Source organism: Cynocephalus volans, chromosome 5 (genome assembly GCF_027409185.1).
Source record: "Cynocephalus volans isolate mCynVol1 chromosome 5, mCynVol1.pri, whole genome shotgun sequence".
In the NCBI taxonomy this organism is placed as follows: Eukaryota; Metazoa; Chordata; class Mammalia; order Dermoptera; family Cynocephalidae; genus Cynocephalus; species Cynocephalus volans.
The window spans coordinates 28,268,859-28,283,780 of NC_084464.1; the positions used below are offsets into that span (position 1 = coordinate 28,268,859).

General features: G+C 43.2%; 1 protein-coding gene across 2 annotated transcripts in view; it reads left to right on the top strand.

The window, feature by feature from the left end:
* JARID2 (jumonji and AT-rich interaction domain containing 2) overlaps positions 1 to 14,922 on the top strand; it is a 238,125-nt gene that overhangs the window by 188,777 nt on the left and 34,426 nt on the right. For both annotated transcript variants that reach the window (XM_063097697.1, XM_063097698.1), the window contains exon 6: positions 14,506 to 14,744. In XM_063097697.1, the coding sequence (XP_062953767.1) occupies positions 14,506 to 14,744 (239 nt within the window). The remainder of the gene's footprint in view (positions 1 to 14,505; positions 14,745 to 14,922) is intronic.

A 14,922-nucleotide genomic window follows, 5' to 3' on the forward strand; every position in this document is an offset into this window, starting at 1 on the left:
ATAGCTGGTAGGTGATTGTGCGTATGAGAAAATGCTAGGCCTAGGCTTACCTGGACTTGGGCCTGCCGCTGGCAGTTCGACGGCACCTGATGTGGCCTGAGGCGTGAAGTACCCCGAGCTACTCAAGACTGTTACTTTGTCTGGGATTCAGAGGAGGCCTTCAGATTCAGAGCATTATAAGCTCACTCCCGAGGACACTTGCAGAGCTCCAAGCTTGATTAGATTCTCAAGGCGCTGTGCCTAATTGCCTCCTAGTGAACAGTGGGTGGCTACTGGAGAGTACTGGAGCCATGCAGGTGAGCAGGAGCCATGCAGGTGAGCAGAGTGATTGCTGCTGCCAGGGCCCCATGGTGTTACACCTGTGCCTGTGGGAAGCCATGATGCTGTCCTGCTTCCTGTGCTCTCCCCCACTTTCCCTACTCCAAGGTCAGCTTGCTCTTGGTGAATAGGGGCCAAAGAAGTATTTGGCTTTAGATTAGATGAGAGTAAGCTCCCTGGCTGCAAAGGTTGGGTATAGTGTGTGAACAAGATGTGCACCCTCCCTTCTCTGCCCGTGCCTTAGTTTTACTCCTTCATTTAGCAAAATTTGAAATGCAGAGACAGATGATCTCTGTTTCCTTTTTGGTTTCTGACTTGGATGAAGAAGGTGCGAGTGTTCAGAAAGGTTTTCTAACAGGAGGAGCCTGGATGTGTGGCCAAGCATCTCCTCGGAATTATTGACTCTTGCACAAGGAAAGGGGAGAGCAAGCTGCTCTTTGATGACTTCTTCATTGCAGAGTATTTCTCTTGTCAAACTGGTGCTTTTCTCCGTTTCGCATGCTGGCGATGTTAAGTCATGTCAGGAAGTCCAGCAACATCTGTGTCCTCCCCAGAGGGATCACCCCCACTGAAATGTGAGCAGATAAATGCACAGAAAACAAAGCATGGAAAACTTTATTATTTACGCAGCTTTGGCCAAAATTCTGATTGGGCTGCATGTCCAGGATTATTTCAGCTGTGTTAGTTCGAACCTAGAACCCAAACTGCCGATGGTGTCCTGCTTTACTTTGTTTCTCCCCAGACAGCAGGAGAGTGGCTCACGGCAGGGAGCCAGGACACCTGGACTCATGGAAGAAGGCAGCAGGAGAGAGCACACAGCCTTGGGGACACCCCCGGTACTACGCTGCAGTCAGTGTCTGCTGGGGCCTCTCTGTGACAGCACTCTTCTCCCTTGGAGTCAGAGCCCTGACCCCAATAGTCTGTCACAAGAGCCTCATATCCCCAGGCAGATGTTTAGCTTTGCAAACATGACACAGGACTCTAATGTTCTCATTTATAATCCAGTGAACATCCTAATGGAAATGGATTTGTTTATTAAAATACATAATCTGAACCGACTTGTACAGCATCACATGAGCTTTTAACCTTGGGTTAACTCTCAGGGTAACAATAACAATGCCTCCAGCAACTTCTATTTCTGATAGCTCATCAGAGTTTCCAAAATGCTCTTACATATACAGAACCTCAGATGATCCTAACAATTGAGCCCTTAGGTAATCACTATTTGGAAACAACACAATCAAAACACTGCTTTGTGGGTATTTATATTACAATTTGGTATTGGAAATGCCTTAGTTTTTGTAAAGTGCTCACAATTGGTTATTTTTTCCAGTGGTGTAAGTGAGGTAGATGAGAGGAATTAATACATTAACTTGGGATGAATTTGGCTTTGGCTTGTCACTCCGTGTTGTCATTGTGGTGAGTCCTTTTTATCCTTTGTGGAGGAGAACTTGGTGAAAGTTCATTGCTTAAATAGCCGCATATTGTGTATTCTTCAAATGCTCCCCCCCCCCACTTAACCAAAAAATGGAATAGTAGAGACTGTTTCTTTTTCTGAAGAGGGGTATTTCTCAGAAGACTTTTTAAACAACATGTCATTGGACTCCCAGCTGGAATGATTTAATTGCTTTTGGATTCACACCGGGGGCATGTTGTATAAGGGCCAAAAAGCAATCATTTGGACGAGTTTACTGCCTTTCTGCTGTGTGGTTGCTGTCGAGGTGCATTGAGTCCGCTCTTTGTCTGGAGTGGGGGTTGGGGGGGTGCAGTGAGGCCAGAGTTCACCATAGCCACGATCAATGAGGAGACGCTGACATATGCTTTTTTCTCAGATTGCTTTTTTTCCTCCCAAATTTTATGGGATATCATCTGCACCTTTTTAAAAACCTCTGGCAGCTCAGTGTTTCCTGTTGAAGCAAGTGGATATACCGAAAAGTTGGAATATGGTATGGAAGCTTACTTTTCTAAGAGCAGCAGTAGTAGTGGTCTTAGGTTATAAAGTGTGTGTTCCTAACCATCCCTCACACATTTGTGTCAGTGTTGTTAGAAGCTGCTTGGCATAATGATGGTTCAGAACACTATTCTTACACCAACCCTCTCACGACTTAAATCTTAGGAAATCTTTTTGTGTTGTAGTTTTCTTATTTTTAAAGAAGAGATCACAGGAGTAAATTTTTGAGAGGTTTTGGTGAGAACTAAATGAGTTAATATGTTGGAACAGTTCATGGCTTGGTAGAATGCACCATATTGGCTATTCTCGTTAACACGTGATTGAAAAGATCTGGAAGTTTGGAACAGCCTTATAGTTGCTAAGAGAATCCCAGAAAGTTCATATGTCTCAAATGCCTGTCACGTAATGAGGGCTAAGAACGAACTACTACCACTGAGTGTTGTGGCACTGGAAACTTTATCAGGACTGTTTGGGGAACTGTTTCTGTGTAGATCTGCAGTAATTCCTGACTGTCAGTATAATCATCTGATCCCTATTTCTTCTCACTTTCCAAAAGTATTTGTTCCACTGGTGCATGTAGGACCTTTGGGATACACATACACACTTAGGACAACTGGCCTGGGCCCCCGTTATTATTTAGTGTGGGGATGTTATAGCACCACCATTATACCTATTTCTGTGACTGCTGATTAGGAGATGCACCTGCTGGTGGAAGAGAAGCTCCTGGCTGTGGCGCCTCCTCCTCACCTGGTGTCATTAGGCCAGTTATTTAGCCTCTTTAAGCCTCAGTTTCCTCCTTTGTAAATCAATATCAACACCAGACTCAAAAAGCTGTTAGGACTAGGGCAGGATGGGGGATGGGGAGTGACCACTAACAGGTATGGGATTTCTTTTTGGGGTAATGAAAACATTTTAAACTTTACATTGTGGTAATGGTTGCACAACTCTGTGAATATGCTACAATCCGTTGAATTTAAATTATAGCTTAGTAAAGATGTAAAATGAAAATCTGTTGGAACTCAATGAGGTGACAGATGTACAGTCCCTGGCACTTGGTGAGTTCTCAAAAATGTGGAAGGAGGGTGGCTACTATTCCTTTTACTGACCTTGTGCCCAGAGCTCTCCTCTTAAGGATTGTAGTACCCCTGCAGATCTAAACAAATTAAATGTAATATATTTGCTTTTCTGGATCTATAGTAAATTTTGTGGTATGTAATTGGCTGGGATATGTTTATATTATACAGATTGTACATTGGGTCACTGAGCTGTTCACAAATTGCTCAGTATTTGTTAATTTCAATTATATTCATCTGGTCTGTTTTACGTAAGGGAACCTTTAGTCACTCAGGAAGTTTGCTGTTCCCAGTGCCTGTAAAAGGTTCATACCGAATTTTTGAAAGTCGTTTGTTAATGACCGGAAGAGGTTGGGTGGAGGTGCCTGTGATTGATAGATGAGAGAACCCAAGGTGTTTATTTGAAGAGTCTTTTTTGAATTGTCCCTATTACAATGCAAAGATTTCTGTATTTAGTTTTTCTTTACTAATATTTTTTTTCTGGAAATTACCAATTCTCCTGTAATTGGTTCAATGAATTGAGTAGTTGGGGTGTGTTCTGATAACTCACATGCATGTTTTCAAGACGTCTCCGTCCCAGGGTGTCATGTGCAGTTACGTATTCCTTGTTCACATGCAAAGGTGGGCCAGAATTCTCATCAACCACATACTTCAGATGTGGTTGGCCTTCTAGAATTCATTATCTTTTAATATAGGGTTTTATGAAACCCAGAACTGCAAAAACACTTTATTCCCCTGTTCTTCAAGAGTTAAGGCCTGTCCCCTTTCAAGTATAACCCAGGGTTCTGTGCTCTTGTTTCTTGGGAGTGATAGTAAAGCACGAGACCTCCAGACCCACTGTCTGTCCCCCCAAAAGGCCATGTGCCCGGCTGTCCCTCCCACGGCCCCCTCTGGGACGTCAGGATGCAGACAGCTTAGGAGCAGCAGGGCACACACAGGCTGCGGGGCTGGTCGTCATCAGGTTATCAGTTCTTTCCTCAGCTCCTTTGAGGGCCGAGAGGGCCAGAAACCATTTTTCAATGACAAAAACATTCATCCTGATTTATGGTCTTTCTGTTGCCCTGGCCTTTATATTCTCATAAAAGTCTTATGGCCTTTTAAATTTTAGTGTCATAAGTTATCAGAAACATATGTAAGAAACATGTTTAAATTTTAGATGCAGTCACGTGCCACATAATGACATTCCAGTCAATGATGGACCACATGGAAGATGGTGTTTCCATAAGATTATGATACTATATTTCTACTGTAACTTTTCTGTGTTTAGATACACAACTGCTTACATTGTGTTACAACTACCTACAGTATACAGTAACATGCTGACAGGTTTGTAGCTTAGGAGCCATAGGCCTAGGGGTGTAGTAGGCGACACCTTTTAAGTTTGTGTAAGTGCACTCTGTGATGTTCACACACAACGAAATTGCCTCATGGTGCTATTTCTCAGAACGTATATCCCTGTCGTTAAGTGACTTGACTTTATATCCAAGTCTTTTATTTTATATCATTGCACATAATGTATTCACATTTTTGGATCTTGGGAGAGTGGCAACCAAATTGTGACTGGAAAATATATATACTATGACTGAAGAAATTATGTTTTTCTATAGAAAAAGGAAGAAAATGGAATTGGCTTTAAAATTTCTGTTTACAAATTTATTTCCTATTATAATATTAATCAAAGTGAGAGAGATCTCACTGTAAAAGTTCCAGAAGAGTTTCGCAAACACTCTGTGAACCAGTAGAACAAGCTCATGATGCTGCGTTTGGGGTGCACCAAGGCCGCCGTGTAGGTTTCGTCTGTTGCGTTTCAGCTTGATGTTTGATCCCAGCGTACGTGAGCTGCTCGCCAGCTGTGAGGTTATAGTGGGGCTTCTGCTCACCTAATCTATGTCCTTGCAGTTTTGCTTAGTTTTACTCGTGGATGCTGTAGCTAAATTAGTGGAGCTGTTTGGCACAGGGCAAACCAGGTTACAGCACTCTCACAAGCTGCATTAAAGTCCTTTTGAACTGTTGGCACAGGTTGGCAGACATTCCATTGTTTGCAGACAATAGTGACTCAAATTTGAACTGGTTCCAGGGAGCAAGCACGGCGTTTGTACAGTAACAAGGATTTAATGCCAGCCAGTTGATGGAGTCTGTGTCCTGCCCAAGTCGGGATGCCTTGTAATGACATGCAGCTTACATTGAAATATCTGGCTGGAAATCAGAAAGTTGCTGTGGATCTGTTTTCCTTTCCATAACACGTTTCTTCTTTATTGACGGTGATTCTTTTTACCCCCTTCCATTTATTTTGGGGGCGGGGTGGGGACAGGGGAGAAGGTCTTTTAATTTGGGGGTTCATTCGGCCCAGTCTTTCCTTCTCTGCTAGCCGACAGTTCACCCCAGCTTTCAGTGATGGCTCTTGCCCATGTTTCTCTTTCAGGAGGTTAGGGCTTCAGAACCATTTTAGCTCAGGTCAGACCCTGAGTAACCCCAGGATATCATACAACTTTCATCAGATGCCAAGTAATGACTCCTCTTTCCTACTCACCTAATGAAAAACATCAGGCTGACCTCCTGGTGTCTGGATGAGGTGCCTTTATTAGCACGAATAATTAGCAACCTCGGGGTGTCTGGTTGTGGGAGGGGCGTGGAGACAGGCAGGAGTGAATTGCTGGTGTCTTCTCCTCTCTTGAAAAGAAATGATTCTTTTTAAATGTGGGTCTCTCCTTCACCAATGCAGCAAGAGCTTTTAAGAAGGTCACCCTTCTTATATTCATATAACTCCTTTATTTGAAGAACACAAAGCATTCTATATACTTTATTTAAAATACTTCAGCGGGTCCTGGAAGGGCAGATAAGAGGGAGCAGCTGGTTTGCAGTTCAGGGAATTAGGGCACAGATGTGTTTGGTGAGCTGGCGAGCTCGAAATCAAAACCAAGAGTCCATGAATGTAGTGAGTGAAGGTTTCAAAGACCTTTATGATCACCTTTTCATAAACTGCCTTGAGGGTCTCACCCTGGAAGCTTGTCTAAATGTACGAACGCAGCTCAGAGGGAATGCTGTTAAGGACCAGCTCCCTGCAGCTGAGATTGTGAATTCCTCCTTAGAAAGTATCTCTGCCTTTCCAACGGTTGCAGGGTTGCTGTTCAAGATGTTTCTAAAGTAACTACACTTGTCCGTTTATTTTTCATCCCTCATTGTGAGCAAATCTTATCTTTTCAGGATGAAGTGACTCTAAATCAAAATACCAGCCTTTGGATTTAACGATTTTGCTGGCTGTGGTGTGAAAACACTTGTCTGTAGGCCATTTAACTTCCAGAATGTGTATACAAATCAATATATTTGTCTTTGTTCATTAATATAAAGCTATTTGTATCTGTGTACAATACAATTTCCTAATATGGTTCACTGTGTTGAATGCTTTTTTTCCCTCTCTCCTTAAAGAAACTAGTCCAATTATTCCTTTTAATTGGGGACAGTGTGTAGAGGACTTCTATACATCAAACTTCTGTCTGTCTGTCTCTTATGTTCAGAGTTTAGTCTTTCCCTGTGAGAATGAATACTTTTTCCCCGTCCTCCTTCTCTTCCTTTCTCGAATCTTACAAATTAAGACAAAAGATAATTACTTGGAGGGGTAAAACTGGCAGGTTCCCACGACACTTAAAATTAATGAGCTGTTGAGTACAAAATATACCTTGTCTTTGGCTCTGTCAACTTTGCCTAATCTCCCCTCCCCCCTTTCTTCCCATTTAACACATGAATTGACTTTTTGGCTATGTTTGCCATTTGGGGAGATTGCTGCTATAAAATAGCAAGATAGTTACAGATTCATTTGTAAACCATTTCTTTGTTTGCAAATCAAAGTTAATTTGATTCACTTTTTAATTTCAGTATATTTGAACACCTTTATACTTTCTGGATATCTTATCAAAATGTTCTTTAGTGGAGTACATTGCTGAAGTTCACAAAGCTGCCAGTTTGGTTTATTATGTTAATGGCACATGCCTCCTCTTCTCCCTCTGACTCCCTAGTAATCCTAGTACTTCACAGCTTGATCTCTGATTTGTAGGGCTATGCTTTCTAGAACGTGTTCCTGAGGAAGAGGTTTGGTAAGCTGAAAGTCCTCTGGGGCATCAGAGTAGAACCACGGTCTGTTTCAGGTACAGGTAATGCTGATGAAGTGTCTGGTCTTTTCAGATCAGAAAGATATTATGGTGTCACTCTTCACATATTTCTGTGAAGTCTCAGTTTAGCAACTGGCCTTGCCCCATGGTTCCCTTGGAAAGGAGTGATGTAGGACTGTGAACAAGCTACTCCTGTCAGTTTCACGCTACATAGGAAGTCTCTTGAAACCATCATGTAAAGTAACCATGAAAAAGGTGATCCAGCCCTGTGATTTCAGACGTTTGGTCTCAGCCCCTTTCTTTCTACTCTTGAAAGTTCTTAAGGGACCCCCAAGCAACTTTTATTAATGTGGATTATATTTATCAGTATTTGCTAAAATTGAGGAGGTTTCAAAATATTTATTTAAAAATGACAAACTCCTGTTACATGTTAACACAAACATCGTATTTATGAAAAATTGTTTAGTTCAGGGCTGGCCCCGTGGCTCACTCAGGAGAGTGCGGCGCTGGTAGCGCCAAGGCTGCGGGTTTGGATCCTATATAGGGATGGCCGGTGCGTTCACTGGGTGAGCGTGGTGCGGACTGCACCGTGCCGAGGGTTGTGATCCCCTTACCGGTCAGAAAATAAAAAAAAAAAACAATGTTTAGTCCAAAACCAAAAAGTTATTATTAAAATATTTCATTGTTCACATTTTTGCAAATCTCTAGTATCTTGGCTTAGTAGAAGACAGCCAAATTCTTTCTTATGTTTGCTTCAGTATCCAGTCTCTTCCAATATATAGTTTAGTTGATGTATTTGAAGAAAATAAGCTGCAGATAAATACAAGGAGTCTTCAGAAAGTTAATGGAAAGATTCGTGTTATCTTTTAATTCCATTTTTCTACAAAATTTTTGAAGTGCCCTCGTATGTACAGTCATGCTCTGCAGAGTGATGTTTTGATCAACAATGGACTGCTCATATGACAGTGGTCCCATAAGATTATAATGGAGCTAGAAGTATTAGATGGTAGTAGGCTATACCATCTAGGTTTAAGTACACTGCATGGTGTTTGCACAACAGTGAAATCCCCTAACAATGCATTTCTCAGAAACACCCCAATCCAAAATCCACAGTGCTTCAATAAGCATTTCTTTTGAACGACACATCAGTGCTCAAAGTTTCAGATTTTGGAGCATTTTGGATTTTGAATTTTCTTATTAGGGACACTCAATCTCTGGTTACTTTCCTTAAAGAGACAAGCTTGCTTCATTCATTTTTGAAAAAAATGGCTGCCACGAGCTGTAGTCTATCAGTACTTAAATAAAAATGTCATTCTGTGCAAAAGGAGCTAGCTTGCAACTTACGCAGTCACACATGTGCTTTTTCGTAGAGAGGGTACTTAGTATACAGGAGGTGTGCTTTATGTCTGACTCCCAATTTGTCACACAAAGTATGTATGTTCAAGGGCCAAGATTTAATAATATTAACAATTTGTATCGCTTTACTGAGGTCATTTGTTAACGAAACTTTCCTTTTTCTTTCTTTCCTTCTTTTTTAAACTGCTAGTACCTGGCACTGAAAAATAAAATGACTGCTAGTATAGTTTGTTGCCGCTCCCTTTGTTTATGCTGAGGCACCAGCATGTTCACCCTCATTTAAAAACTTTTATTAAGATACGAATCATATATTATACAACATACCCATTTAATGTGCTGTAGCATGTATCAATACTTGAATCCTTTTTATGGCTGAATAATCTTTCATTTTATGGATATACTACTTTTTGTTTATCTAAACACCAGTTGATGGATCTTTTGGTTTTTTCCCAATTTTTAGCTATTAATAATAAATCTGCTGTGAGCATTTGTTTGCATACAAGTTTTTTGTGGACATATTTTTCATGTCTCCTGTGTACATCCCTGGGAATGAAATTGTTGGGTCTTATGGTAAAACTTATGTTTCACCTTTTGTGGAACTTACCTGCCTGTTTTCCAAAGTAGCTGTACTATTTTATGTTCCCACCAGCAGTGTAGGGCTCCAGTTTCTCCACATCCTTGTCAGCACACATCATTATCCGTCTTTTTGATGATAGCCATCCTAGTGCATGTGAAGTCGTATCTCACTGTGGTTTAGATTTGCATTCCCCTGTTGGCTAACCTACTTTGGTTTGTACCATCAGTGCAAGTGTTAAACCAGTGAAAAGGGCGAATATGTCTTAGTATTATTATGAAAATAGTTTTGACTTTAGCAGATCTCCTAAAAGGGTTTCTATGTCTGCCAAGGGTCTGCAAATCTATTTTGAGAGCCACTGATCTGACCAACATGTCAGTCGTAATACTAATAGAAAATGTGAGATGTGTTTTCAATGTTGTATTTCTTGTTGTTCAGGCAGGTGATTACCTACTCCTCTTTTTCCCACGAAACTGATACTGGGAAGCATTAAGAGGCAGCTGGGTACAAGTGGTGGCTCTTCTGGGTTTTCCCCAGAAACACTCTTATCTATGGTCTGGCAGTTGAGTGGGGGACGTGACTGGCATTGTCGGTGTGGCAGAGTTAATGACCTGAGCAGTAGGAGGTTGTACTCAGGTCAGCTGTAACGAAGCCTTCTTTATATTCTGTCTGCAGAGAGGGACAGGAGGCAAGAACAGATCTGGTTATTAGTAACCTCAGATGGCCCTTTTAAACATGCAGTAATGATGGTTCCCAAATGTTGCACACATACCAAATCCCAGACATTATGCTAGATGTTCAAGATACAGGAATGCCTGTTAGTCCCAGTCTACAGATGAGAAAATTGAGGATTAAATCACTTGCCCAGTTGCAAACAACGGGGCTGGGAATTGAACTGCAAATATACTGTTATGGGAGGGGGGGGCAACCCATAGGGTAGTTAGTTTTTTTTTTTTTAACCAAATAAAAGTAAGTGATTATGGAACTGGTACTTAATAGCACCATGAGGTACATCTCAGGGTCAGTAAAGAGCAGAGAGAAGTATGGGATGTTGGAGTTTAAAAAAAATAAAACTACTGTTCTGTGCTGTGTTTCAAGGAGCTGTGTTCACTGCTTTAGAAAATTGGTGAGTGGTCAAGAATTGCCTAGATTCATGTTCCTTGGCTTGATTTGTAATCACATTGAAGTATGACTTCCTACAGATGTTGCTTTTAATTTGTCTTGAAAGATAGCACAGTTACTGCCAGCCTGGGTATGATTGATGGTTTCTGACAGTGGGTAGTTACTTACACTTAGAATAAATGCCAGCGTTTGAAGCTCTCCATTTTCCCTGTAACTGAGAGTATCCAGCAGAACTTTGTGCAATGTAGGATCATATCCCATATTTTGATGTGGCATGCTCTTTTCCTTCAGTAGTTAAGGTATCTATTGATTATTTTTTAAAACTTTTTGAACTCTGGTGTTGGAAGCAACTTCGAGATCAAGGCTCATATCCAATCAAGACATGGGAAATATAAATTCCTATCTTATACTGTATACAAAATAGTAAGTGGAATAAGGAATTAAATCTAAGTAATTTCATCAGAAAAAAATTAGAAAGAGACTTAAAGGATTATGTTACTATTTAAAAATATTGGCTCAGGGGATAGAGAGATGCTTGTCAAAGGGTGCAAAGTTAGTTATATAGAAGCAATAAGTTCTGGAGACCTATTGTACAGCATGGTGAGTACAGTTAATAGTAATGTACTGTATACTTGAAAATTGCTTAGAAAGTAGATCTGTTTTTAAATTTATTTTATTTATTGAATCAAAATTGATTATACATATTTTGGGGGTTGAACATTGAGATATGTTGATCAAATCAATATTACTAGGATATATATTGTTACAAATCATACTCATTCTTTATGCCCCTTGTCCAATCTCTCCCCTTCCCTCCCCCTCCCCCCCCCTTAATTACCCTAGATGTCTTCTCTCCTTCTGAAAGAGTAATGGTTACTCTGTTGATTTGTTGCCTAGATGATCTGTCCAATGCTGAGAGGTGTGATCAGGTCCCCCAATATTATCGCAGAACAGATGCTTCTCTGGAATGGGCTTTGTGGAGAGAGACATCCTCTTCTTTTCTTTATCTCTGCTGGTGACTCTGTGTCAATGCACTTCCAGTGGCTGGTGGACCATCTGCGTGGTGTTTGTGGCATCTAGCCGCTTTTGCAGCAGCCATGGTTATTGTGGTGTCTGTGGTGGGCCACCCACATGGAGGTGATGTTTTTGGCATGCTCCTTGGTGCTGGTGTGGTGTGCCTGGTTGTCGGAGGAGGGTCCAGTCCCTTTTTCCATGCTCCAGGTCACCTGGCGGGCCTGGGGTGCTGGCTTGGTGTGCCTGGTTGTGGGATGGGGGTTTGGTTCCTGACTTCATGTTTCGGGTGGCTGAGCAGGCTTCAAGGTGCTGGCTCAGTGTGCTCAGTGTGCCTGGTTGTGGGAAGGGGGTCTGGTACTCTTCTCCATGCCTCAGGTCCCTGAGCAGGCCCTGAGGCACTGGCGTGGTTTGCCTGGATGTGGGAGTGGGGTCCGGTCCAGGGATCTCCAAGCCTCTGGTTCCCAGGCAGGCCCCAAAATGCTGGTGGTGTGCCTGGGACCGAACTAGTTTTTTGTCCTTTGTTTACTTCTAACATGGGGGAACTTCCTGTGGGAACCAGTACTAGAGCTGTGTGGTTGAGGTAAATTGCTACTTTGCTGCTGTTTCCCTAGGGAAGACTTTTTGTGCAGCTCAGGGTTTAATGGTTGACCTTATAGGTACTTCCGGCTCTCCAGATACTCAGTGCACCTGGGTTGCATAGAAACTCTGATCTGGGCCTGGAGTTTTTTCATCAAACTGCACCCCATGCAATTCTGCATTCCCAACCAGTCCCCCTCTGAGTGGTCCTTGCTGTGTCCCAGTGTTCCCCTGGTGGGCCCATCTCCCCCACCGCCCATGCTCCAAACACTTCCCATGGGTCGGGCCCTGCGCCAGTCCCTTGCGATGACTCACCGGCCTTTGAATGGCTCCTTTTTTCAGTTGTTCTGGCTCCTCTCTCCTGCGTGGGTCCATGGGAACCCTATTAGTGGTCTTGCTGTCCTGCGGGCTGCTAAGGCCCTCTTCTCCTCTGCTGCCTCTAAGCAACTCCATCTGAAGGGCACAGCTGTGCCTTCTGCTGGCTCCTGCTGGCTCCTGCTCCATGCGCTCAGCAGCTCCAGCCTTAAAGTGGCCGTGGCACGAAACGCTTAGAGCAGTTTTTTCTTTCTCTCACTGTGGTTTCTCCTGCCTTCATGAACTCCGTAGGTCTCTCCTCCTCTTCCCCTAAGCTCCAGCAGCCCCAGCTTTGCTGATGTTACATTTTTATAGTTGTAAATTGGTTGATTTGTGGGAGAGAGTGATGCTGGGAACCGTCTATTCTGCCATCTTGACTGGAAGTCCCTAGAAAGTAGATCTTAAATGTTCTTATCACAAAAAAAGTATGTGAGGGAATGGATATGTTAATTAACTTTATTTAATCATTTCATGGTGTCATACACCATAAATATAAACAATTTTTATTTGATAATAATTCTTTAATCGAGCTGGGAGTAAAAAAAATATGGAAGGACTTTGTGAGCATAATAGCAAAGATACTTAAAAGAATTGGTTAGCAGATTTAGCATCATAACAGATGAAAAAGCAAATGACAAAAGTATTTGCAACCTACAGAGCATAAATATAATTTAATGGACTTTTACAAATGATGTGAGCCGAGAGTGAGTATTGAAAGAACCGGGCTGTCGGTCCACGTCTGGAGACAGGAATCCTCTAGGGATAGGTAGGTAGTTGTTGTTCAGCCATCTGGAGGGCTGGTAGGAGGAGAGATCTCACTGCTTCTTCATGCCAGGAGTAAGAGCTTTCTCTTTCAGCCGCCTGGTCAGGTGGTGAATTCTGCAAGTCCCGGTAGGGGTGGGGATGGCCCAGAGTCACTCATATGCCAGGTGGGTGAGGAGACACAGTGACCTTTTAAGACTCCTTCAGGCAGGATTATTAAATGATGGCTAAAGAGCTCATTCTGGCTTCCCTGTGCTGCTCTGCCTACAGTAGCTAGCAACAGGGTGTCCTTCCCTGTAGAAATAGGTACCAGCAGCTGGGACTGTTGGAGGGGATGGGAGACTGGTGGGTTACAGAGAAACAGATTCCATGGAGAGGGCCGGACCTGAAGAGTCTGTCTAGCTTTCAAGTTCCAGCAATATGCATAAGAACAACATCACGGGGTTTCCTGTACAATACAAACGCCAAGCATTGCGTTTCTCCTGTGCGTCCCTACACAGTGGGCAGGATCCAACATGCATGCTGAGAATGGGTGCTCGTGGTCACCTAGGGGCAGGCCAGGGGAGGGCAAAGGTGGCCTTTGGAGTCAGGGTGAACTTATGGGCCAGTGACAGGTGGCATGGACAGGGCACACTCTCCCCTTCTCTATCTGTAAATGTCCTGTCCCTTAGAATAGTTCTGATGATCCAAAGGCCAGTGCACTTCAAGACTGTAGCATGGTTCCCCTGGCTCGTGGTGGACATGAATAATCGTCAGCTGTTATTGCTGGTTTTGAATTGACTAGGAAACTCAAAGCTGTGCCTTCACTTTCTTCCTGCTCTGTTGTTGCTGATAGGTCAGGTAAAGCTGCTGACACACACATCCACAGCACTCACGCCTCAATACGTGGGACTTGTAGATCTGAGAGCATGTTTGCTTATTCCGGATCCTCTCTATGTTTATACTCACGGTGGTCACGTTCTTGGAATGAGACTGCTTGTGTTATTTTCCTGTTTAGTTTCTCTCTCTCTCTCTCTCAATCTCTCTCTCTATTTCTTAAGGTGTGATTTTGATATCCTTGAGGGCTGCTGGGTTTTTTGGTAGGGATTTGTTTCAGCCAAAGCAAATAATTCTTAAGGATATGTTCAGGATTTTATTTTATCTCTTGATGTTTAGAATTTTTCTTTGGGTGCTGCTTGTTTCTCTTGAATGTCTGGTGCTTGATGCTGGATTCTTTTTGACTTCAGAAAATGTAGTGACATGGTAGTGGTTGTGAGCTGAAGGTAGTGACTTCGTTCTTGTTTTCTCCTTCCTTTCTAGTTTTCAATGGTTCCAGCAGGTCAACAACACGGGAGAAAGAACCTGTTCAAAAACACAAAAGCAAAGAGGCCACTCCCGGGAAGGAGAAGCACAGCGATCAGCGGGCTGACAGCCGGCGGGAGCAGGCGTCAGCAACCCACCCCACAGCGGCCCCCTCCCCAGGCTCCTCGGCCAAGGGGCTTGCTGCCAACCACCACCACCCCCCTCTGCATCGGTCGGCTCAGGACTTACGGAAGCAGGTAAGGCCCAGCCAGGGGTGCCTGCCTGTGTGCAGAACCCACCTCCCCATTTCAGCAATTCAAGCTCATCTTTGGAGGGCTCAGGGAGCCGGCAGGATGCACAGAGGAGCCCCAGTGTGCTCCACTCATCCTATGAAGACCCGTCAGAGCTGGGCCAGCTGCGTGTCCACTTTCATCC